This window comes from Sceloporus occidentalis, unplaced genomic scaffold, assembly GCF_023333645.1.
Source record: "Sceloporus occidentalis isolate IW3139 unplaced genomic scaffold, rSceOcc1.0.p SCAF_121, whole genome shotgun sequence".
NCBI lineage: Eukaryota > Metazoa > Chordata > Lepidosauria > Squamata > Phrynosomatidae > Sceloporus > Sceloporus occidentalis.
Window position 1 is genome coordinate 2932543 of NW_028317101.1, and position 25509 is coordinate 2958051.

Consider the following 25509-nt stretch of genomic DNA (forward strand, 5'->3'; position numbering starts at 1 on the left):
GGATGCCTGGAGAACATGGTTCATGAGGAAATCTTTTCTCTTCAGATTCAAGAGCTGATCATAAATATAACAGAGTCCCTCCCGACATTATCTACCCATTATGCCTTTGGTATTTTCTTACAGTATAGCCTTTTGGATTGTACGTTAAAAAATTTAGAGAAAGATAAGTTGGTTGTTTTATCAATTAATGTCACAGTTAGCCACATAGGCAAATAAATGGCTGCCTATGGTACCAAGCTGGTAGTGGGCACTGCCATCAGATTCTTTCAATTAGCAAGGAAGGGCATACATAAAGGGATTGCAAACACACAATTGGCCTAGGATGTCTAGAGGAGCTAGAAATCCTACGAGAGGCCCCGATTAATGCTAATAACCATTATAAATAATATTCTAGGTTTTTCATAGCATCAAAAACCTGTTTGTACTAACATAGTGACTTATGTTTTGCTATATTTCAGAGACAAATACCTGATGTAAATCTGACCATGTAATCTTCCATAAGATCGGTTAAATTACATTGGCTGGATTCCAACTGTATAGCAGTTGAGATCTGTATTTTTCACCTAAAAAGTATTTGAAACCTGCACACCCACCACCACCCAAAGCCCAAAATGTGTATTTCACAAACAATGGATAAACAGTGTTTGCCCATAGAACTGCCGCTGCAAAGCCAGCTACAAATCTATAACATTTCATAATCCGGAATGAATCATCCATGCAAACTGTGCCAAAAGTGATGGAGCTTTACGTGTATAGGGGCCCACCACCTCCTCAGGGCAGGGCTGTGACTATCTTTTCCTGTGAAATAACCATAATAAAGTTAGGGTTGCGTCAATCACCATTAATCAACATTATCTGCAGTAATCTTTATTACTCAAATATTTCTACATTAAGGAAGTATGAGGGAGGAGATAAAGTGGAAGACATATGCAATATTTTATATTCCTGTTACTTGCATCATAGGATCCTGGTCTGACTCCTTACATCCATAACATGTTACACAATCCTTGTTTACTGAAGATGTAACCTTATTTCCTCCTAACAGTAGGAGACGTAGATCAGCTTGTGTATAATTTTATTTGATTACTTTACCATTTCCTTCTATATAAAAAATAATAATAATTTGAAGCACAAGGGGGGGCATAGTTTGAACATGCCGGTCTGAAACAATTAGGTATCAATGTGAATATTGCTCCTTTTGCGTGTTAGAATGATTGTGTAAGTATGTATGTATGCGTTCTCTTGAATGTGTATGTTTAAGAGAAAAAGAGTAACAATTATAGTTTACTTATAAAAGTGATAGAATATATTAAAATCAATACATTACAAGATTTCCAATTTTAAAGCTGTATATTTTATTATTCTCAGTGCTTGAATATGTTTTGAGCAGATGCTGATTAATGCAGATAGTCACAGAGGAAGTCGACCCAAAAACTGATTTCATCTCTAACAGCTCATTTCTCAGTTCAGACACCACAGTTTCAAGCATAAAAAACATCAATCAACAATAACAATTCTCTCTTGTGCATCATGTGCATTGAGTAGCTTTCTCCATACAGCTCTAACATGAAAAAAACTTTATGAGAATGGCAAAGTTGTCATTGTTTTTTCCAGTGTCTTGTATTTATGTTACCAGTACACTAAACTGTGTATTATGTTGTAGCTGCTTTCTTATCATAGGCTGGAAGAGTAATTGCATTTTTTGATGACATTAAGTAGCTGTAAATGGTCCGTAGCAGAGATAGCCTACAGGTACATCTCATAATCCATTATGAGTCATCATGAAATAAAAAGTGATGACTGTTCTCAAGGGTAGGGCAGGGACTTCATCTTATTGCTGTGGAACTTCAGTTTCCATGTTGCTTGGGCCCTGCTAAATTTGTGCACAGGCTGGCCAAGCATCATGGGAATAGTAGTTTGACACTGGCTAGAAAGCTCTCTGTTGGCTCTCAGTGATTAGAAAACAACATATAACGGTAACAGGCACTGCGCTTGGCGAATGTATCACGGTAGCATAATTACTTAAAATCCCACGCTGCCTCTTGCCAATGAGTAACCAAGCTTGTTCCGGTTTCCAATAAACGACAAGACACCGACATAGGTCTCAATTAGAAGAGGTTGGTTTAGGATCAGTGCTCCATTAGCTCTGCCTGGAACTGGGTCCGCCTTATGTGCTGCTTGGACGGCATCGACAAGGTGATTATTAAAGCTTGACAACTGGAGAGAAAAGAAAAGTATACATAAATATATCTAATATATGGATCTTTGCAGCAAGGGTTGTGGCAACTGACAGGAAAACAATAATGGACAAGGATGTTGACGAGACGCTATACACATTTAGTGACATAATTTCTGTACACCTGGTATAATTATGACCCTTCATGGAGAACTCTTATAAAGAAGTCCACTGTAGTTGCTTTTGATTAGACGTCAAGATCAAACTCTTGACCTAAAGCGTTTTTTTAAATATGTGCTGGTTTCTATTTGTGAGATTTAACTAAAGCTGTGGTGTTCATGTTTCAGGCAAAAAATGTCTCCCTCCTACATAGTGCAGAGGGTGCGCACTGCAGCCTACGGATCTGAATTCCACAGAGCACCTGTCATAGCAGTACAAATGCCATTCTGTAGTGGCCATATTTGTGATTTAATTACACAGCAATCATGGCCCCCTCTTCCACCTACCTACTCAGCTTTACTGTCCTTGTCAAATTTCCATGCAGTACATATACAAATAAAAGTGAGACTGGAAATCCTTTATTCCCACCCACACCCCAGTGAAATTCAGAAGACTTTGCTATGATTAGAAATGACAAGAAATAGTTTTGCTTTTATACATCCCAACAATGCTCCATACTGATTTGACTGCTTGGTTATACATAAAAAGGCGATGGGACAACATCACTAGGTTGCAAAAAAAAAACCTGTCTCCATGTTTGTATTTATCTACAATGATCCACATTCCTATATAATTTCAGTACAAAATTGTCTTAAACCAGCTTACTTGAAGACATTTTGGAACATGAGTAAGCATTGGCTCCAACAGTTTAGTGATCAGAAGTAGCTCAGTATTCTTTCAGACTGTAGTAAAATATCCTACATAATAATCTGAGACTGTTGCAGTCATCCCAGCAGCCTACATTGCCTCAAACCCGTTTTCTGTTAAATGTCACACTAAATCACTAAGACTTAAAAGAGGAGGTAGCTGCGGAATGAGCAGGCCAAACGCCACCTTCCTCAACTGTAGATTAAAAACTGACTGTAAGGCCCAGTAATCAGCTGTTAATTGCAGAGCCCTAGGTAAGGTTGAAAAGTAGAGATTTCTCTTACGGGTTACTCACCAGGCAAATATTTGAGAATTGTTCTGAACAGTTTTTCAAAGGGTGCTCTGTGAAGGTAGTGTAGGGAAGATCTCCAGATAAAGGATTCCAGCGAGACAGGAAGGATGGCTCACGCAGTTTGTCCCAATAAATTCTGAGTCCCTCTCCTTCTCGCCTAGGAAATGAGATCATTGCTCAATATCCACAAATTACCACTTTTATTTATCCACAAATACATTTCTTTGTATCTGACCCTGTCTACAGTCAGAAACATAGTGTATATTTATTGAAGTAACTACAAATGTAGAGTACCTTCTTCAGTATAACGCATTATTTAAGACAGTCATGTTAAATAGAAAGTACACCCTCTTTGAATTATATGGTTTTACATATCAGAACATAACAATCATCTGTTCTTTAGGTAAATAAAACCTCAGATGAACAACAACAATATATTACACCATGTCAATAATTCAACAAAAATAAAGCCAAAATGGAGAAGTCATATATGAAGAACTAAGTACTAGGGCTGCAACTAACGATTATTTTAATAATCGATTAGTTGGCCGATTATTTTTTCGATTAATCGGATTAAAAAAAACTATGCAAATTTTTCGTTTATTTAAAATAATTTAATGAACTGGATGTTAAAAAACAACTTAAAATTTACATTAACATTCTTATTTTGTTATGATGTAATAAAAAAGAATATTTTCAAAGTACAAGAACCCAAACACAATATTTATGAAACAAAATAACCCCAAACATTCTGAAAAGAGGTGGACTATTACTGTTCAAGAAACTTTGCCCCAGCCCTGGCACTTTGCACCCAGCACTTTGCACCCAGCACTTTGCACCCAGCACTTTGCACCCAGCCCTGGCACTTTGCACCCAGCACTTTGCACTGTGCCCCTGCACCCTGTCTCCAACTCTGCCCTGCACCCAGCCCTGCCCCCACATTCTGCCCTGCCCCCACATTCTGCCCTGCCCCCACACTCACACCCTGCACCCACTCTGCCCTGCACCCAGTCTCCTGCCCTGCCCCCACACTCACACCCTGCCCTGCATCCCCACCCCCACTCTGCCCTGCACTCAGTCTCCTACCCTGGCCTGCCCCCCCACCCCCACTCTGCCCTGCATCCCCTGAAACCCCACCCCCGCGAATCGCTCTGTGCGAATGGAGCCACTCGCACAGAGCGATTCGCACAGACATGAAGAATACTTACCTCTGGAACGCGTCACATCCGTCACGCAACTAAAAGAAGGCGGAGACTGCAGAGCGTGTAGCAGAAGCGGGGAACGCTCGCGGAGGTAAGTAAAAGGAGCCGAGTGCTCCAACAACTAATCGATCACTCGATTAATCGATAACGGAAATTGTAGACAACGATTTCCGTTATCGATTATTATCGATTTTATCGATTCGTTGTTTCAGCCCTACTAAGTACACACTTACAGCTTCAATACGAGTTAAGATGCTAAGTAGCAGATATGTGCTGGTAATGCCCTTGGTTAATTGATCATCAGCAACTGTGACCACCTCTATAAAAGCCAAAGTTTTATCAGTTTGGAGGACGAAAGACATCAGCAATGATCTTAGAGAAGCAATTTTTGGTGCCCATCAATCTGGGAAGAGTTATAAGGCGATTTCCGAACTATTTGAAGTACATCATTCTACAGTGAGAAAGATTATTCAAGACAGTTGTCAATCTTCCCAGGAGTGGATGTTCCAGCAAATTCACCCCAAGGTCAGACCGTACAATGCTCAGAGGAATGGCAAAAAACCCAAGAGTTACATCTCAGACTCTACAGGCCTCAGCATGTTAAATATCATGACAGCACAATTAGAAAAAGGCTGTCAAGCACACATTGCTTTTCCATTTTGGCTCTATTTTTGTTGAATAAATCATGACGTTGTTATGTGTTCATCTGAGGTTGTAGTTACCTAATGTGTAGACCTGCTAAGGAATAGTTGATCGTTATAATGTCTTGATATGTAAAACCATAGAATTCAAAGAGGGTGTACTTTCTTTTTCACACGACTGTATCAAAACACGTTGGTATTTATTTGAAGTCTTTCTTACTATATCCAAAGTATGTTTAAATCATTTAAGAGTTATATGCCTGGAACACATAAACACACATTTTCAGATATCCTGTAAAGTCTTTGTTAGAACATTCTTTATACAAGTAAGACCCTCTCAGGGAATTCTCATTATGTCCAGTAGTTGACAATTATGCTAGGTTTCTGACCAACTTAAACTCTATTTTGTGGTTTTATTAATAGTACCAAATATCACATTCTTCCCTTACCTCATCTACCCAGACACTCTATACTGTATTTTAAGACACTTGGCACAAATTAACTATTGTACCAAAAGGAAAAATTTGCATTTATAAATGAAAGTTGAAACCTAATAATTTTTGTATGTAATCCTCTTTAAAAGATTATATATCTTGATGGAGGAGAAAAAACACACACGCATACACACACAGATTTCAGTGCACGCTTTTATAAGAGAACAGTTTTATTTCAGTATTTGGGGGGTTTCTTTGTATCTGGAAACACAAACCCAGTTCAGTGAAACGTCGGTATGTGTGTTTAATGGAACTGCTTGGCTCTAGTCCACTAAACATAAGGCACAATGGACTGTTAACAGCTTTGTGTACAAGTGCTCTTTTATTCAAATTTACTTATGTTCAAACTATTCAGTGTTTGCCCATCTGTCCTTAAATAAAAAGGTATGCATTTTTTGCAACGCCTTCAATACCAGATGGAAATTATCACTGAAATAATTAGGCTTAACATTTTCATACCTGGTAGAAGAGATTATTTTTATTTTACTTTTAATTTATTCCATTGTTAGGATGAGGGGTCTGATTTTCAGGGTCACACAATCTGGAGCTAGTGCTTAGTCAATAGTAGAGAATACCTACAGGTGCTTTACTTATTAGCATTTTTCAATTACTGCTTGAAAACAGCTGATAAAATCCTATTAATGTGCATTTGGGAATGGTTTCCACTGTCAGTAAGTTGCTGCATTTATTTCTTCATGTTCAGGGGCTCAGTTTATCAAGAGCTGGAAGGTAATTTTTTATTGATGTTGACTAGGTTCTTGTCGGGCTAGAGTGGGTGGCCGTGTTGAAGCTGAGAGGTCCTGGTGTAGTTTACAAGCTGAGGCCTTTTTGCAGGAACAGGTCATTGATCTTAAGCCCATAACTGCCACATCAGTCGTAAGCACACATGACTACAGATGTTTTTGTATAATTTTGGTAAGAGCGTAAGTGCTAAAGACACTTCTTTAAAAGGTGTTGTAAAACTTTAATTCTTTCCTCTGAATCTTTAATCACAAGAAGTGTTTTCAATTTCTACTGAGCCTGTGGCAAAAATACGAATGGAGCAAAATTTTACTTGATATAAGAATAGTTTCTGCCAAAGGTTTGGGCATTTAATTAGGAATAAAATGGTTTGTTCCGCAAAGGAAGAGTTGGCAGGAAGGTTAGCACTATTTCTCACCAAGGGCCAAAAACTGGCAAGTTTCTCTAGCAAGAAGGGCTGAGCTGGTCCTGCATAATCTATGATTTAATTGGCAAGGAGACTTTGAAGAAATCTTACTGTGGATTACACAGGGCCAAACAATATTTTCATACAGCTCACAGGGCTTGGATCTTTGTAATATATAGTGCAGTCAAGAAGCTGCAAAATAATTCTTGTCAACTCTCCCCTTGGTGAATACACACACAACAGTGCTGTGAGCAAGGTGGGACTAGGAGGCTGTCTTGTGGGATACAAGAATAAATTCCCTTCCAATGTCATTACTATTAGTGATTAGGCATGCAATTCTAGAATACCATATAATCTTTTTGGACGACTATCACAATGATTGAAATATACTTCACATATACTGGGAGTAATTCAGGTAAGATCCAGGGGAGACCAACTTAATACTCTAATGGATTTTTTTCCTCTCTCTCTTTTAAAGGGGAGTCTGAGAAGTACTACGTCTTTCCTATTCTGGTACCTTCAATCACACTTCATGGGCTGCTTGCTTAAAGAAAAAAATTACTTACATGTACTGTGTATGCACACATATATTTAACCTAATTATAGCTGCACCTTTATGGAGTCTTTTCACAGAATTACACAAAATAAAAGCATAGCCCCAAGGAGAGGAGAGATTTACAAGGAGAGTCTCTTGCAGTAAATGTTGGGTGTGTAGGGAAGGTATGCACGCAGAAAAAGGGAGGTACGCGGCCTGCCTTTACTTAGCGATCTCCTGAAAGCCTCCTTCATTGTTATAAGAGAAGGCCCCCCATCTCACCTCTAGAAATGTGACTCCTTTGTTTACTTTGAGAAAACAAAGAAAGTGACAGAGCTGGCATCACAGAGGGTATTAAGTGGTATTTTGTTGGCTGAATGACCTCAAATGAAATGTTTTCCATGACAAGAGGGAAAAAACGCTGGCACTGTGTCAGACATTGCACAGTGTCTCGAGTCTATCCATGCCCCCAAGGCTCTTACAAACCTGTAGGCAGGTGCTCCTTTATGTGATCTTTGCTCACCTGGCTTTTCACCAGCATGTTTTTGAGCCTTAACCTACTTCCCCTTAACTGTTTGTTATCTTTAACCAGCATGGCTGGAACTACTAAATCGAAGGACCTGCCTGAAGGTTGATAGATTCATTTGAAAATATGGAACCTCAGAATGCCTTTAAGCAAACTGCTTTACATTGAAAAGACTCAAGTGTGGAAAAAAAGACTGAAATTTCTAGCTATCAGCTTTGTCCTATACAAATATGTCAGACTTAAACCATGCTCTATTTGGACAAAATGACAATTACACAGGCAAGCTACTTTAAACACTGGTAGATGGGTCGATGGTGAAATCACTAGCCTTAATGTTCCCTATTGAGGTAGCAGGTAAAATTGCTATTTCTCCATTTTCCTTTTCTTAAATTCCAGAATATTTAACAACCTCCGCTGCCATGGTTATTGCACCATTTAATCAAAATCTGCTTGAAATGATCCCAGTGACTTACTTGTCACTGCCATATTGCCTGTATAGATATTTTAATACAGTACATCAATAAATCAGTACATGGGTTCAGTCCTCCACACAAATCTATTTACAAAGAAATGGAACACTACAATGCATATGATAACCAAATGTCCCTTTTAAATTATTTTTCCCCACTTGTAAATTCATGAAGGAATTCAGCCTGGTCTGTTAATTAGGACATTAATGTCCATTCAAAAAAAAAAAGGTTTTGCCACGTTTGTGTTTTGTGGTCCCTAAAACCCATACTGATAACCACCCTGTGGACAAATATTTTCTCATATCAAGTCTGTCTTAAAAAAAATAGGTCTACAAGTCTTAGAGTAACAATGTATATGGTACAGCTAATTCCATGTTTAATAGGAAACATTTGTCTTTGTGCACATTTGTCTTTGTGATCAAAACACAACGAACCCAATCTCGCTATACTCCTTTGGATATTCTGTGTGGCTAATTTTTTCCTCTGTATATACCATAATATATCAATATCTATCCGCTGTTTATTGCTGGGCATGTGTAGGGTACCTTATTTTGGTGATTTTTGCCCCATAATATAACCATATATGTGAGTAATGGCAGGGTCCCCTCAGCCCGGCTCTCAGCAATCCCTCAGTGTTTTATGTTAGGCCTCCAAGTATGTGAACAGATTACGCATTATACAGTAAAAATACTCTTGGCGGCCTATTTCTCTAGAAATAGGAGGCTATGGTCACACTGTTCATTCTCCAGGAACAGTACATAGTGTTTGAAAGCCTGGTTTAAAACTGGCGCTTGACCAGGGTATAATCCTGTAGATTGGCTATCACTGACAGGATGAAGAACTCCATAGGAGATCACAGAAGCTTGTAACACACTGCAGTGATAATCCTATAAATCAGGCTTCAGTGCTTCCTCCATTATTTCACTCATATGTCCCATTATTTAAAGACTCAGACACTTGCCCTATGGTTCTAGGAAGGCCACACTCTCAAATATTTCAAAGAATTATGAGATATCTTGAATTGCAAATAAAATGTTGGCTTTTTTGACACCCATTGCCTATAATACACCTGTAGGTTTCTAATGAAGCAATATTCATATAATTGTGATCAAACAGATGAAAAGGTCAACTTCACAGCAACCTTTGCACCATTCAGAAAATCACTATTTCCCAAGGCTGCTTTTCATTACAGGAAAAGCACACATTGATTTCAATGTGCTATCATTATAAAGCCATGTGTACATGTTTTACCTATATCAGCAACTGTTCTAATTGAGGAATTTGATGATATATCATTGTTTTATGAAAATGAAATCTTTTTAGAAATTCTAATATCTTTTTAAAATGTAGTTTGAGACTACGTGTTGACAACTATGTATAATTAGAGGGAATCGTGCTGCATTTTCTCAAGACACTAAGACCTCTAGTGGTGTAACTCTGAAATGCATGGTTGACTTTAATTGGTGGTAAATGCTTAATTTTCACTTTACACATATACACTATTCAAAAGTTTGAGGTCGCTTAGAAATGAAAGAAACACACATTTTTCTATTAAAGTAACTTTAAATGTTTTAAATGACTATTGCAGCTGATAACGGCCGATTTTTTATATATTCATAGGCGTACAGAGGATATTTATCAGCAATCACCACTCCTGTGTTCTAATGTCACATTGTGTTAGCTAGTCCAAGTTTAGAAGGCTAATTGATTATTAGAAAAACATTTTTCTGTTATGTTACTGCTAGACATTGTGACCCCAAACCTTTGAACTGTACTGTATATATACAATATATGGGTATGTGATAAAAGAAAATCAGATGTTAACCCCACAATCTGGCTGAGAAAGAAGCATTTAGCATGACAGAAATAAAGCATTTAATATTTAATATTAGGGCGACAGACCACTTGGTCTATGCAACATTAGAGAGGTCTTAAATAATTAAGTATGGTAGTATTTAGAACAATATGAACCAATTTGTATTTATGAACCCATTTTTGTGACTTTTAGGGCTAAAGAACACTCATACCCACCAAGCATTCTGAGCTCTTAGAAAAGAGGAACATACAGGCACTTTCCATCCTAAAGAACAACATGTGGATGGGTATGTTTGCCCACAAAGGAGATCTGTGCTCATCTAGCAGAGATCTCCCGTTCACTCTCGGGACTGCACTATGAAGAGCACAGAACTGGAAATAAAAGTTGACTCCGACACTTTAACTGTTACTGGACCCACTACTCTAGGGCCCGGTCTCAGGGCCTCGGCAATCACTTCCGTACGAGCCAGCTGCTTCTGCGTTGCGAGCAACATCTCTTGCACCGCCAAAGTGACGTTATGTCACATGACTTTGCTTCGTTCTTGCTTCCCCTGTGTGGTAAAAGAGAAGTGCAACGTAGAGCAAGCAACGTAGAGGTATGCTGTGGGCCTGTGTGGAAGTATGCAAGTATGGGTGGGGGGGTTGTATGAATAAGCATGTGTGAATGAATTAGTATGTGTGATAGAATGGATATGTAAGTGAGAGGGCAAATATGGCGCAGGCAGGCTGTTTGGGGCAAAGATGGAACAGGGAGGCTGATTGGGGCAAAGATGTCAAGTCCTGTGCATCCAATCCGGATGCCGAAGAGGTTCTGTGGAGTCAATCCAGTACTGGGACAAGTCCTGTATGTGCTATCTGGGTGCCAGGGCTGGCCTTTGGGGTTTTAGACCTGTGATCTATGTCTTAAATTTAGGGTTTCCATGGATTATTTGACCTACACCCTCAATGCCAAGTTTCACGTCTCATTTATTACTACCTGCAAATACAGGGCTTGTATGTCTTTTTCATTTAATCTATACCTGAAAAAGCTATGTTTTCATGTGTCCTTGTTTTTTGGTGTTGGAGTGGAGGACCAAAGCAAATGGTTGCCCAAGGTCCAATCAATATTAAAGATTGGCCCTGCATTGCAATATGGAGTTAGTTGTCAAATAATTTGCTCCTGACTAAAATGTACCTCTTTTACTAGTCCAACAACTGCCAAAGTAAAACAAGAGAGAAGGGAAAATGTTAAAGAGCGTTTGTTTGCTTTATGAACTATTAAGTCCTTGTGGATTTTAAGTAAAGTGCGGTATTGGTTTTAACCGGGGTGTGTAAATACCGTAGCTTCCATTTTTTTTCTTTTAATAAAGAACCCCGCAAAATTCCAAAGGGAATATGTCATTCTTCAACCAGTCCCAACATGTTACACAGCGGGCAGTCTTACTTCAGGTTCTTTCAAAATTCTTTATGACGTTAAATCTGCAATATCAGACACATTTATCGCTACATTGGATATTATTAACTAAGCTTGTTGCTAAGCAATTGCTTTTTGAGGACTACACACCTCCCTTTTTTTCTTGCTGAAAACACATGGATTTGTTAAACATTTATCACCATGTCTGAACTTTCTAAATGAGTTGACCCTGAGGACCCTCACAATATTAAACCTTTTCACAGCCTGTCTCGGAGATTATGTTAGGATCTGAGCCACCTGGAACTCCATACAGAACATGGCTAGGGTATAATGTTAATTAAAGCCCAAACCGGATGATGAAATCAGTGTAGATTATAAGGGAAATCTCTACAACTGTGGTTACATTACATGAAAATTAGAATTAATATGATTATTCAGGTAGAGACACAATGATCAGGCATAAACCCTCAGAGGTACCAGATCTTTATAATGCTACCAGCCTCACTCATATCTTCTTGCTAGGAGTTTATTATATTTATTATTTTGCATTTGTTTCTTTTGATACCTAACTTAAGGCTTAAAAACCATTAGCGCCTAAACTTGTAATAATAGCTAGAATGGTCCTACCACAAACCACACTTACTACTCCGCACCTAACAGAAGTGGATTGTACAACTAATCAAATACGGACAACAGATATACCTAATAGATTATAAAAAGTTGCACTATTACTTTAAGGGAAACTAAATCACAGAAGCCAGTTTATCTTAAATAAAAAATGGATTTCCAGGCACTTTTGAATGTCGCAAATGGCTTGTCATAGAATGCTTGCACTTTATATCAGTAGCACTTGCGAACCAACAGCTAGCCACACATGAGTTATAGCGCATAGGAGAGCTTTTCTCTCAAATATGCTTAAATCAACCAGGTTCCATTGGCGTTTCTAAGTTACATATATCCTCCTATTTGACATATTTTGGAATAATGAATTTCATTACCTGATAACATCAGAGCCAACAACTCCTCCATGGCACAGTATAATCCTCAGTGCTATTGTACTGGTGATACCAATATCAATTAAAATCACCACCCCCTGTGGTGTTTTAAAAGTGGGCATTTGGTGTCTTCCAGCCTTTGACGAAATAAATGGCCAATAAAACTATTTATAACTTAAAAAATCCAATAAATGCAAGGGTTAAAAATAAGTGGAATTTTAATGATGCTCCTCGATGGTGTTCATACAGTAGATAGAGACAGTCCAGGCACTAACCTAGTAGTAATACAGATTTAGTGCATGATGTATATGGATACGGACTATCTTATTCACTATTGGTTATAGAGTAGGTTATAAACACTGTATAAATAACTATCTATTCAAGTACAGTCATCCTACAATGCACAATATTGACGGCTCAGCTGCATTTCATATTAATGAGGGTTTCTCCCTGTTGCCTATAGAGTTAAACATTTGCACCACACGTGCTGCAGTAAGAATGATGATTCAGCACACTGCTTCTCCCGTTCAGGTATCCGCGTGCTTCAAATACCTGCCAAGCAGGCAACAGCCTCACTTGGGATAAGCGGCACATTGAGGATCACAGTAGACATATCCCAGGACACTGCTATTTCATCTAATCGCCTGCCAAACCACTACCGCCATACAACTAACCCCTGCTAAGACAGCAATATAGTCTGGCAATTACACTTCACGTAATGGACATCTGCAGGAGCTGTATGAACCGTACATATACATTGGCTCAGATATCGCAGATGTATATTTTTAAAATGGTAACTGGTTATATATATCATATTGTAAAATTAAATGACTGCACATTGATAAGGGTTATTGTGCAGCTCCTATCTTGACAGAAGAGATAGTATAATAATGTGTGAGTGCTAAAGGGGGGGCAATCTCCTTCACAGTTTTTAGCATAACTAAATGTATTTATTCAGCCACCGATAGATCATGACTTCTGCTTTTTAAAACATAGAATTTGACATCAGGTAGGAACCATTGGGCCCTTCTAGTTTGCCCCTTTTTTTACTGCCTTAATTGGTCCTTGGTCTTCTCTCATATTCAGGATAGCCATATATCATACATGTTTACTGTATTAACCTTTACAACTTCTGCAGAGAGGCCGTTCAACTTATCTACCACTCTCTCAGTGTAATTTTAATCACTATAATAGTCTTGGGGATATGAAAGAAAAGGCGATTTTACATCTGTGAAGCTGGAGATTGTGGCTAAAGGTGACACAGTGTATTCTTACCCTTTATAAATAGAGCAGATACCCCCTTATAGAGAGAAATTATTATGCATATGAAGAGGATAGGAAACAAAGATGCATCCATCTATTGTACATTTATAATGGGATTTCTAAGAAAGTTAGAAAGTTTATTAGTAGAAAATAAAGTTTATTTATTGCTTAAAGATCGAAACCATGACAAGTAGAAAGATACAAACACTAAAGGTATTTCTGCTGCTCTGTGTGGAATGTTAGTACATGCTTAGCAATCCTGTTCTTGATGGCCCTATCATCAGACCACACTGGGCATTACTCAACCTGCCACACCCCGACGAAACATGGGCCATTCTTGGAGCCTTGCCACAGAGGCATGGTCAATTAAACAATCCAAGGAATTTGGTACTTGAAATCCCAGCAGCGGCATTCGGAACATGATCTCATGTGACACTCACATTCAAATCCCTCTTAACTACCATTAAATACATAAACAGCATCCCTAAGTCAGGATACACAGCATGCATCATACACCGTATACACTTACCTGTCATCAGTTTATTGATTACTGGCCTACAGCCTGTAGCTCTGCACCCAGGGTGCCTTATGGAAAATGTATTCTACAGAGATGTATGAGAAACCATCCATGTTTTCTAAATATATGAGGTTGTATACCGACCCTCCATATTCACGGTATGCAAATGCAACATTGTTGTTTTGTTAATGATATAGTCAGACTGTGGCAAAACTTCTACTGGATGTCTGATTTACGAAATCTGATAACATTTCTACCTCCCCAAGCTGAGTTGATTATTGGGTTAAGGCTTTTAAAGTGGACATGTCAATCTCGTTAATCCTTTATGTTACAAATTTGTATACTTAAATGTCTTGGAATGGAAGGCCTTCATATCAACTTTATATATCTTCCATGGCCCTCGGACCTAATCTGATCTCATTTTATAGGGCATAGTCGTTGAAAAGACAGCCTTCAGGGATTTTGAAAACTGGAAAACTATCAAAGACTTAAAGATACTTTGTCACTTATCTAACCCTCCATATTAAAATGGTGAACACAGCCAGTTTGATATTAGTTAAAGTGATTAGTTTGCGCACCGTATGTGCCCTTAATGATTATTCCCTTATTGTTTCTGATGACAGGGGATACCTGGTATTTCTGCTCACTCCTATATTAATACATTTACTACTAAGGCTATGGTCACCAAGGTGGTACGTATACTACACTATTCTGACATTGTTTTATTACATGCAATATTATTCACATAGTGTTGTCATTAATATTGCTGTTTTTTTACATTCAGGAATTAACTATTGCTATAAAAGCCACAAAAATACTGAATGTCATAAATGACTAATATAAGTCAACTTTCATCTCAATTCTATTACAGAATTACACTATTATTCTACTAAAATTACCCATACATTATGTAATAAAGATAATTTATGAAACACTACTGCATATGGAATTGAAATAAAATTTATTTTATCGCTGAAAGAATCGACAGTCTTTTGACATATGAAAGAGATGCTTAACACTTATTTTTTTATATTTGTATTTGATGAATGGAAAAGCTATTCCAGGAAGAGGCAGCTGCTATATTTCAACAGCATCATATCTATTGTGCTAGGATTCATCCTCTATAATGTGTAGCTCAACGTATGTGACAATTATGTATGATGTGACAGGGTACAATCTTACGGTATATAACAGATCAAATCACTATGAAATAACACACTTTTGTATGTATGTTGCGCTTAATGAATATTATTAGAAAAATCAATATATCATTAATAGACAGTGCCTATCATCTTTATTTGATATGAATGAATAAATGTATGGTCTCACTATCTTCTGGTCCCTGTATACATATTTAAGGTTTAAGGCTATATTGCCTTTATTCTCTTTACTATTTAAGTACAGTTGTCATTTTAGAAAACAGTTGCTTATTCTGCATTTTAATAATGCAGGCACAAAACTGTGCAAATTGCCACTTGCCATGTAGTTTTAATTGGTCCTAACCTTGACATATAGCACCTCTATATTAAGAGACTTGAAAACACAGCTTGATGCTACTTGCATTGTAGACTTATTTATATCCAAAGGCTGGAATTATTTTTCGCCCACATATTTTAGATAACGCGTAGAATTCTTAATGTCAGTTTGCAAGTGCAGATACCTCAGTACATGACTAGTCTCATATTCATGAGAGAAAACAAAATTACCAAGTGAAATGGGATGCAGATGTGAGCACTTTGGGGTGTACTCATCAATCCAGGAACATTTCAACCCCCTGGACTTACTATGCACTGTTAAATGCCAACCAAAGTGATCTCACCGATTTATCTCACTACAATGCACAATGAAATTGGCAATTTGAAATGTTCAATTCTCATGCAAACTAATGGGTTGGTGAATACACCTAATGAACTCATAAACATCAAGATGGAACTTTCAAAATTGCTTAAATTAACTTTTAAGAACTACTTAAGATTAATCCTGTCTGGGTTTTGGTTGTCATAATTTCAGAAAATCTTAAATTATATGCTTTTAATGGCCATTAAATGGGAATCCTGTGCTGTATTGTCATGTAAGGTATAATACATGTTTAAGACCCTTCCTGAGCATTAAATGTTATATTGCAGATAGACCATGGTAGGTCCTAAGGACAGGCATGGCTCCTACATGTTCACCATTGACACCATACTTTTGTGCTTTGGTACATTGATCTTTATGGATGTATTGCTTCTTCACTACTAAAGCTGGGTCCATTTTGAAGTCCCCTAACTTTGATATTTGTCAACTGTTGGTCCACGGTGTAAACAATGTATCTCTGAATTACTTACAATACACGGGATAACAATGTTATCTAAATAGTTGCTATCAATCCTGAACTGTTGACAGATCAATATGCGCTTCACTTTTTTGTATCCTGGTTAAGGAGATTACAAGACTGCAGCTCTAATAAAGTGTAAATAAATCCCAAGGCAGGGCACATGGAATACGAACAGACCACAAAATAATATTTTAATAAGAATAGCATGTTACACATACTGCACATACAAAACAGTCATTATGTGAGCCACCCAGACCATAGAACTCAAAAAAGCAAACAAGCATGTTCCACCAAATTAAATGGCAAGTTGCAAAAAGAAAACAATTTCATAATAATATTTTCTCAGTATTAAAACCCAACAGCAGATAGTACAGGATAAAAAAGATGGCTTGTTGCTAAACAACTTAAAGAAACAAAGATAAATAGTTTACGCCCAAAAAATAAAGAGCACATTGTAATGCCCACATACTATATATTGCCTTTACTTAGTTCTCATGGATGGATACATTGTATGTACACAATATGTAGGTTTTCAACCAAAAGACTAGCAAGTTTGCTATCAATAATTAGAGTTAAATGTGACAAAATTAAGAATCAATAAATCACTTGGAAAATAATGTGGCAAAGTGAGCACTTGTGCTGGATTGCCAATAGCGGTCAGCACCTTTCCCCAGGGACTGTGGCAGCGTGGGATGCCAGCAATAATTTTATTATTATTATTATTATTTTGCCATTGGCAGCTGGCAGTGCTAGCAAGATGAGCAACAGTTCAATGAAGCCTGAACACAGATTTGCTTGTGAACTGGTGTTGACCACTCCTTAGACCCTAAATACAAATACCAGGTCAAGGTGCATCGTGCCTTACCAGGCCATTCTACAAAGTCTCGGCCACATTTAATTTGAGCACTAAGCCTATCACCATGTAAAGAATTGATACAGTAGCAATTCTGTGTGTTTGCAGCTATTGTTGCACTGCATTTCCCATCATCCTCAGTTATTCTAACAATCAGAAACAGAGTTTGGCTACTTTAGGTAATTGGCACAGGACTTAGCAAATTAAAGAGATAATTGCGTGCACATTATGTTGGACCTCCTTAATATGCAGAGGTGAAAATCAACAAATAAACAAAAATCACTAAACCTTTAAAACAAACAAAAATGTATTCACCAACTGCCTCCAAATTGACTTAAACATTATAAAGCCAACTTCCATATAGGACAAAGAGGGAAAACAAAATACAACTACCTTCATCTGTCCCCATGTTATAAAGAAAAAAGCTAAGTGCAAAAATAAATGACACACCCTCTGTACAATAAATGTCCATATAGAACCAAGTGTGTACTAGTAATAACAGTCCCATGCATATAATGTCCTATTATTGTATGCCAATAATAAGAAACAGACACATCAGCAGTGAACTTAAATCACTGTGTGCATGTAGAAAAATCCAAATCTCATTAACAGTCAAAAAAATAAAATATCCAGCAGTATAATGAAAAAATAATGCTTAAAACCTGTTTATTGCAAAACAGGAATCTGCTGCAGAATAGCTCTACAGCCGACTGGATCATAGTTCAGCAAAATGTCATCACATTGGCCAAATGTTGTTAACAATACTGATCATATTGACATCCATTCAGCATGTATCCACATGTCTATATTGTATTTCCAGTTGCAGTGTTAATTATACCTTCATAAAGTCATTTGATTTTGTTATTATTATTATATGTTTATTAAAGAAGACAATATCGCTTTAAAGATTTCCTTTATGTTCACTATACTACCTCAGCAGAGTGTACCCACCCCATTACCCTCTGGCAAGTCTATGCTTCAGAACATCACATATAAATCAACTAATCTGTTTATATTTATAAATTCTAAGTCAGATAGAACAAACTTGGTTGTGCTTTCATACTTATTCATCTCATACATTGTGATGTTCATTTTAAGTCAAGTACATCTACTGGCACAACAAACCATAATAGGGCAGCTAACGTGCATACTGCGCTACAATTACCCTAGTTGTGAATACTGCCGAATGGAGTACCCACAAAAAGCAAACCTCTGCCATATCTTAATCTCTTCATGACTTCATGTGTAAATGCTCTTATTTCTCTCATGCTGTTTTGCACTGCTGGCCCTCCAGACTAGAGAATGGGTTTGCATGTCCTGCCACCCTCTTTACTTCTAGGCTGAGCCAAGTAACGAAGGAGCAGTGGATTAAGAACGGACCACCTTTCCAAAGTCGGTAAGTGGTCTAGAGAGGAAGGGGCTGTAGGTGTCAGGGACCTGGAACAATCTGATTATGTTACCCTATGCAGTTTTGTTTGCTAAGTTACAACCAAGTACTGTATAATTCGGACAAATTTCATCTAAATGTATACATAGCCACATAACATAAATAAATAAAAACAAGCGTAAGGGAGCAGATGTTCCAGGAAAGTTACTGATACTTCTTGCATTTTCTGTCAAGCTTAAGGTTTCCAATAACATTTTACATGGTACCATACTAATCAGACTGTCTTTTAACAAATAAGACAACCAGCAGGATCATATGGTTATTCTTATTGTTTTATATAGTGCCATCATATGCCAAAGCGCTGTACAATGATAATACATACAATTGAAATGTATGGTAAACTAGTGGAAATAAAAAAGTGCCGTAGGGAACACATTGAGAAAAGAAACAGTATCATCCTCTCAATTCTAATGATATATTATGCTCTACAGAAATTACTGGGATCATGAATAAAAAAAAAAAAATATTTTTCCAATGCCAGGAATGTGGGACAGGCAGGGGCTTGCTGGGACTCTGTAACTGGAATACCTGCGTGTATCCATTCACAATCTTCCATGTAATTATCTTGCTCAGGGAGGGGTTTCTGTACTAAACTAGTGGTACAGTATAGGAATACAAAATAATGAATAGATAAAAGTGCGTCCCCCACGCCCAAGTAAGAAAAACAGAACGCACAGTATCCACAGTTGTCTCGGTTTGGCTATTGATTGCAGTAACCTAGAAAAGTCAAATGTTTGTTTGTATTAATTTCTTGATCACCCCAACCTGTCTACATTCCATCTGAAGCCCACCACTGGTGAAGCCTCAAGGACTATCTGCCTGTGGATACATTATAATCAACAGTAATCATTTCCAGGATCAAGACTCTATACGTCTTTTCGGAGGACTTTGTGTATGAAATAAAGTGCTGTATACGGTAATTCAGCTGAGCACTGACAAAAACTTGGTTTTAGTTAAGTTGCTCTATAAACATTGTGTATTTCCAGAATTGGAGGCTGTCGTCATTGTCAGTGATATTTTGGGTTACATTCCCTGCTCAAACATCACACTGAGCCGATGCTTTATGGCAACACTAATGCTAAATCCTACTTGTACACTCTGTCAATCTGCCCCCCACACACACAAGGCAGTGTGATAAGGAGTTTATCTAGCAGATAAGGCTATGATAAAAGAGCTAGAATGCACCCAATTGGCTAATAAGCAGCTGTCTAAAAACACTATACAATGCAAAAACTAGAACCGCTTTGAAAAATAAATAAAATAAAAATAATAAGAAAAATACATTTAATCTGATACAAATAATAAAAAAACATACCCTTTAACTGAGAAACCCTACAAGTGTCAGCCTTATCAAATATCTAGGGATTGGCAGCCTAGGGGCGTGTAGAAGACTAAAGAGGAATAAATTCAGTGCGTAGATTTGATCTTGTACCAGCGCTACAGCTTTCTGTAAGTCTTTGGTTATAGTGGAATATAGCATCAATATATCTGCTCATTTCATGCGACTCCAGAGACCTCTACTGGTCTACAATGATAACAGGTTAAAGGTTTATGTGTTGTGTTTACATAAGTAATTAGGATCTTAGAAGTCTTGTCTTTAATTCACAGATCTAAGTAGAACAGCATCATTAAAATGCTGTACAATGGTCAGGCATCCAAAATACTAGACTATAATCAGACCACATAAATATTCCATACTACCTACCTGCCCCCTTTGCTCCTCTCACGACCTGTGGCTGTCTTCTACTGTTATTACCTCTTCCCACTCCCGTATTCAGGATTTCACCTGCGCCGCTCCCCTCCTGTAGAATTCCCTTCCCCGTTCCTTCAGACTTTCTGCCTCAAAGGCAACTTTCAAAACCTCTCTGAAAACCCACCTGTTCAGGGAAGCGTACAACATTCCTTCCCAGTACTCCCAACCATCACCATAATCAAGCCATCTGAACAGCTTCAACACATCATCGGAACCAGATCAACTCATCCACACCCAAGCAGTCCTCTCCTATCGTCTCAACTTCCCCCTCAACCACCGGCTAGATTATAAGCTCACAAGAGCAGGGCCCTCTTCTCCTTTGCACCAGTTTGTTATTGTATGTGTTTCTAAATTGTTCTTCTGACTGTAACAGCGCTGCGGAATCTGCCGGCGCTTTATAAATAAATGTAATACTTACTTATCAAGAGATTTAGGAGGGAATGAGAACGGTCCTATACATATCCGGTCTATGAAGTTCAGAGGGACCTTCTGTATCTGCTGGCAGCAAAGCATGATGAAGTCATATTTGCAGATAAAAAGGCTTTTCTCAGTTAAGAGAACAACCCGCTCCTTCTCATTATTCCAGTGATCAACCCTAAATCGAGAAAGAATAACTATATATGATGTACAGTTTCCATAAGCAACTTGCATTTTACATCGCTTCTGTTGGGATGAACGTGCGTCTGAGGAAGGGGTGGTTGTAGCTTTTTAGGGGCCTAAGCTTAAAAGAAATGTAGGGGTGCGACATCTTAAGTACAATTTATGAAAATTGATAATTACACATAAACAAAGAAACACAATACTTTATCACACATTTATTAATAAACAAGGTGCATTAAAATCATACAAGTTGAAGAGGAATCTGTGCCTGACCTCTCCTACATGTTCTGAGGGGACCTCTTAGGCCGTTTAACCTGCTTAAATGATACCTCCACCCATTCATCAGGCATTTTCAGATGGGTTGTTAATTTAAAAGATTTCTGAAAGTTCTGTAGCATGCTGTATATTGTGGAAAACAACAGCTGGTTTAAATAAACGACCAAAACTGGTTTACAACCAGTAGTATGAAATTTCAAAATCTGCCATATGGTATTTCAGGCAGGTTTTTATGCTCTGTTGATTAATGCCAAGTTTTTGTTTGTTTTTTTCTTCTCTTATTTAGCTACATTAAACATAAGAGAAAATAAATAATTACATTGCATATAATTTTCCACACGTATTTATCATAGTTGTGAACATGTGGTTCAGTCCACCTCATTAGGAATGGAGGAGTGCAAATCATACCAGACCCGACTCCTCTTTCTCCACTTTACCATTTTGGTCCTTGCTTATTCATATAAATCTATATTATCTATATATAAGAACTTTGCTTGGGAAATGTATAAACTCGCTCCGGCTTCTACACATTTTCAATGGCCAGAGCTTTTGGTCACCCCTTTTTGTAACGCTAGGTCTGATGGTGATCTTTAGACTGGAGCTGCTTGTGGCTAAAGGACTATAAGCCACAAAGCTTTGTATGTTGTAAATGCAGTTCCAACTATTTCCACTAGGTTGTCTAGAATTAAAAAGGACCTTTCCACCATAATTGAGTCTCATTAATGAGCATGTATTGGACAGGAATAGATCATATGCACTGCATGTTATGTAGCCATTGTGTTTTCCATTGTTATATAACTGGTCCATGTAGCTGGGCCTTCACTTGGGTTGAAACTTGCCAGGTTAGGAAAAAACAGAGAGGGGGCTACTTTTCTGCTAAATTCACAATAACAACATTGAGCAAGCCATCTAGTTGTTTCACTATTGAAATAGTATATACTGATTATGCAATGTTGAGTCTGTCTACGTCCTCAAGATGGCAGCAAAATCCTAAACTCGCAAATATAACCAAACTAATTTTGTGACAGCTTTTTAATCTGACGTTATGGTGATACTGATTACTCATTCTGATAATTTGTTTAAAAAATATCTCCCATCTGGATTATGAATAAAACTGTAAAACCTCACAAGTTTTAGTGACTATAGGGCTTCATTTAGAAAGATTCTGACAGAGCTTGAGAACATGAAAACAAGAAAAAAAAATAGGCAGTTTTTCAGCAAATCAAAGGATCTAACGCACCTTGTAATTAGGGAATAATGGATGAACTGAAATGAGCAAAGAATTGTATATTCATAGCATGTAAAATTTCAATTAAAATATTCATGGGGAATCTAAGTATATAGTCTACAAAGCAGGTTCTCGGGCAATCATAATTAAAGTATTCTTTACAAATCACTATTTCCCATCTTTGTTATACTTATCTGTTTACCATTTATTTGGGGTAAAGGCTTCTTGAATGTTACTGTGTGTTTAACCTAAAGTGGAGTTTGTAGGAGAGATGCAGTTTCGACTTACTTGACCATGTCATGCATTATGGTGGACAACTCCTTGCTAGTTCGTTCTGTATGAGATCTGTTGTTCCAGAATAAATGTATAGGTAAATCAGTGTTATTTTCTGAAAGTGACCTTAAAGCTATCATATGAACATTATTGCATAAGATAGCTTTGTGGCCGCTTTCATTTTTTTGTGTTGTCCGTTTTGCAAATGCATCCGGAATTCTGCAGAATCCCTATTTATACATCTGCCCCATTCCCCACCCTGTAGCTAAATGCCAAATTGAATGTAGCATGTGATATACTCACCTCCAGTCAGCTGCCACAGCACTGGCTTGGCGAATCCTGTGGGTGAAGTTCTGTTGAGACCCCTGTGTGCATGTGTGAAAAGTCAACCCAATGATTTTAATGGGAGCATCTTCCTGTCAGTGATTGACTGCTTCAAGCAGCCAATCAGTGGCAAGAATTGTTGGACCATAGAGCAGGAGGGCAGCTGCTGCAGCAGGACTGCAACTTCTAGGTCAGGTAAATTCTTTATTTGTTAAAGCACTCACATAGTACTTTAACATGTGTTCTTCTTTACTGGGGTATGAGGGACAATTAACTGTCCCTTTCATGATTGAACTATACATTATCCATATAGGCTACTTCACCCCTTATGGCATGAGAGATTTGACAGGCCTGGCCTTTAAAACACGACTCTCTTGCAAACTCCCTCTGTAATGAATAATCCCAATCTCATGAAGGACGTTGGAGCGATGAAGTAATCTTATCCATTGAAGAAAACAACCGAAGATGTTTATTCTAGTCATGGGAGCTAGGCCATACTGAAAATTGTGATTCACATTATAAAATGTTCCAGAGAATTTAACTGTGAGTATACTGTTTATTTAATCTTTGGTCACCAGATGGCGACAAATAGGCAGCAGAGAAGTGGTCTGGTAATCAGTTGGACACAGAGCCTGTGCCTACTTAACTACTTAATTTCCTGGCACAGTTACTGAGGAAGATAAAACACGAAAGTGCAGATAGTAGACGTCTATTTTACCGATCGTCTCAGAGGCCTGGTGGTCGATTTCACTGGCTTCAAGGTGGTGCTTTGTGTCTTGCAGATGCTCCTCAGCAGGGAGTGTTCCTGGTGTTTTGTGTTCAGCTTTTGTATGCTTTTCATCCTGCGCAATTTTAATCCTTTGCTGTATTAAATTTGACTACACTATAGTCTTTCTTCTTTTGAATATACCAGTGGACCCATTAGATTGTGACACACCCTTGAACACTGGAAGGTCGCATATTGCTATCTGTACTATTATGTTTTATTTTATCTCCCTCTTTAACTGTGCACCCCCTATTGTATGTCTAAAATACACAGAGAAGGTACTTGGAGAGGCAGCCCACCTCCACGGAAGTTCTTTTAATTGCTGCTTTATCCTGCTCACTTTTTTGTTACATTTCCTAATCCATGGGACCATTCATTTGATGCATTATGAAAGGCCAACCCTAGTGCATTTCTCTAATAAGAGGGACTGTTAATTCATTTATCAGAGATTTCCCACAGTACCAATGCTTTATGAGGTACCAACACTGCCTTCTAGCAAGAGTAGCTCAATGACATTGGCCTTTCCTAAACCCCAGTGACATCTAACTTGCAGACCCCTAAGCCATCCCTCACCACTGGAAACCTATACTCTCACTATATTGATTATATAACAGTGGGGTTTCGGGAAGTACAAACATGAACAGGTGTTGATCCCAGATATCCATTCTGGAGATCTAGCAGGGCTGCTTACCACTGATTCACACATTGCAAGAATCTTAGCTTACCAAAATACCGTATTTGCTCGATTATAAGACGAGGTTTTTTTCAGAGCAAATGCTCTGAAAAATACCCCTCGTCTTCTAATCGGGGTCGTCTTCTAATCAGACCTCAAATAGAGTCTGATTAGGAGACTAAGATCCAGATCCCCCGCACCGCTGCAGGGGACCTGGATCCTCCTGTCTCACCCCCCCCCATCATACACACACTTACCGGTGCTTCCTGCTGTATTGCCGGGGCAGCGGGTTGACGTCTACGCGATCCGCGTAGACAACGTCCGCTGCAGCCGGAAGGAGGTGTGGCTAGCAGCGGGGGTTGTCTGCGTCCGTCGCGCAAACCTTCCCCGACTGTCAGAGATCAGAGTTCCCCGCACCGGTGCGGGGAACTCTGATCTCTGACAGCCGGGGAAAGTATACGCGACGGACGGATACAAACCCCCGCTGCCAACTCCACCTCCTTCCGGCTGCAGCAGAAGGCGACGTCAACCCGCTGCCCCGGCTGGAAGCACCGGTAAGAGAGGGCTGAGAGGGGAGGGGAGGGGAGAGTGTGTGTGTGTGTGTTAGTTAAATGGGGGTATAGGGTGTGTGTGTGTGTGTGTGTGTGTGTGTTAAATGGGGGCATA

At 38.4% G+C, this 25509-nt stretch overlaps 1 protein-coding gene across 1 annotated transcript in view; it reads right to left on the bottom strand.

The window, feature by feature from the left end:
- Window positions 1-2022: 2022 nt before the first annotated feature.
- Window positions 2023-25509, bottom strand: part of LOC149282214 (tumor protein p63-regulated gene 1 protein-like) — a 118560-nt gene continuing 95073 nt past the window's right edge. Inside the window, exons 6-8 of the mRNA XM_089498531.1 lie at window positions 21122-21298; window positions 3339-3492; window positions 2023-2217 (exon numbers count right to left, since the gene is read on the bottom strand). Of these exons, the coding sequence (XP_089354657.1) occupies window positions 2023-2217; window positions 3339-3492; window positions 21122-21298 (526 nt within the window). The remainder of the gene's footprint in view (window positions 2218-3338; window positions 3493-21121; window positions 21299-25509) is intronic.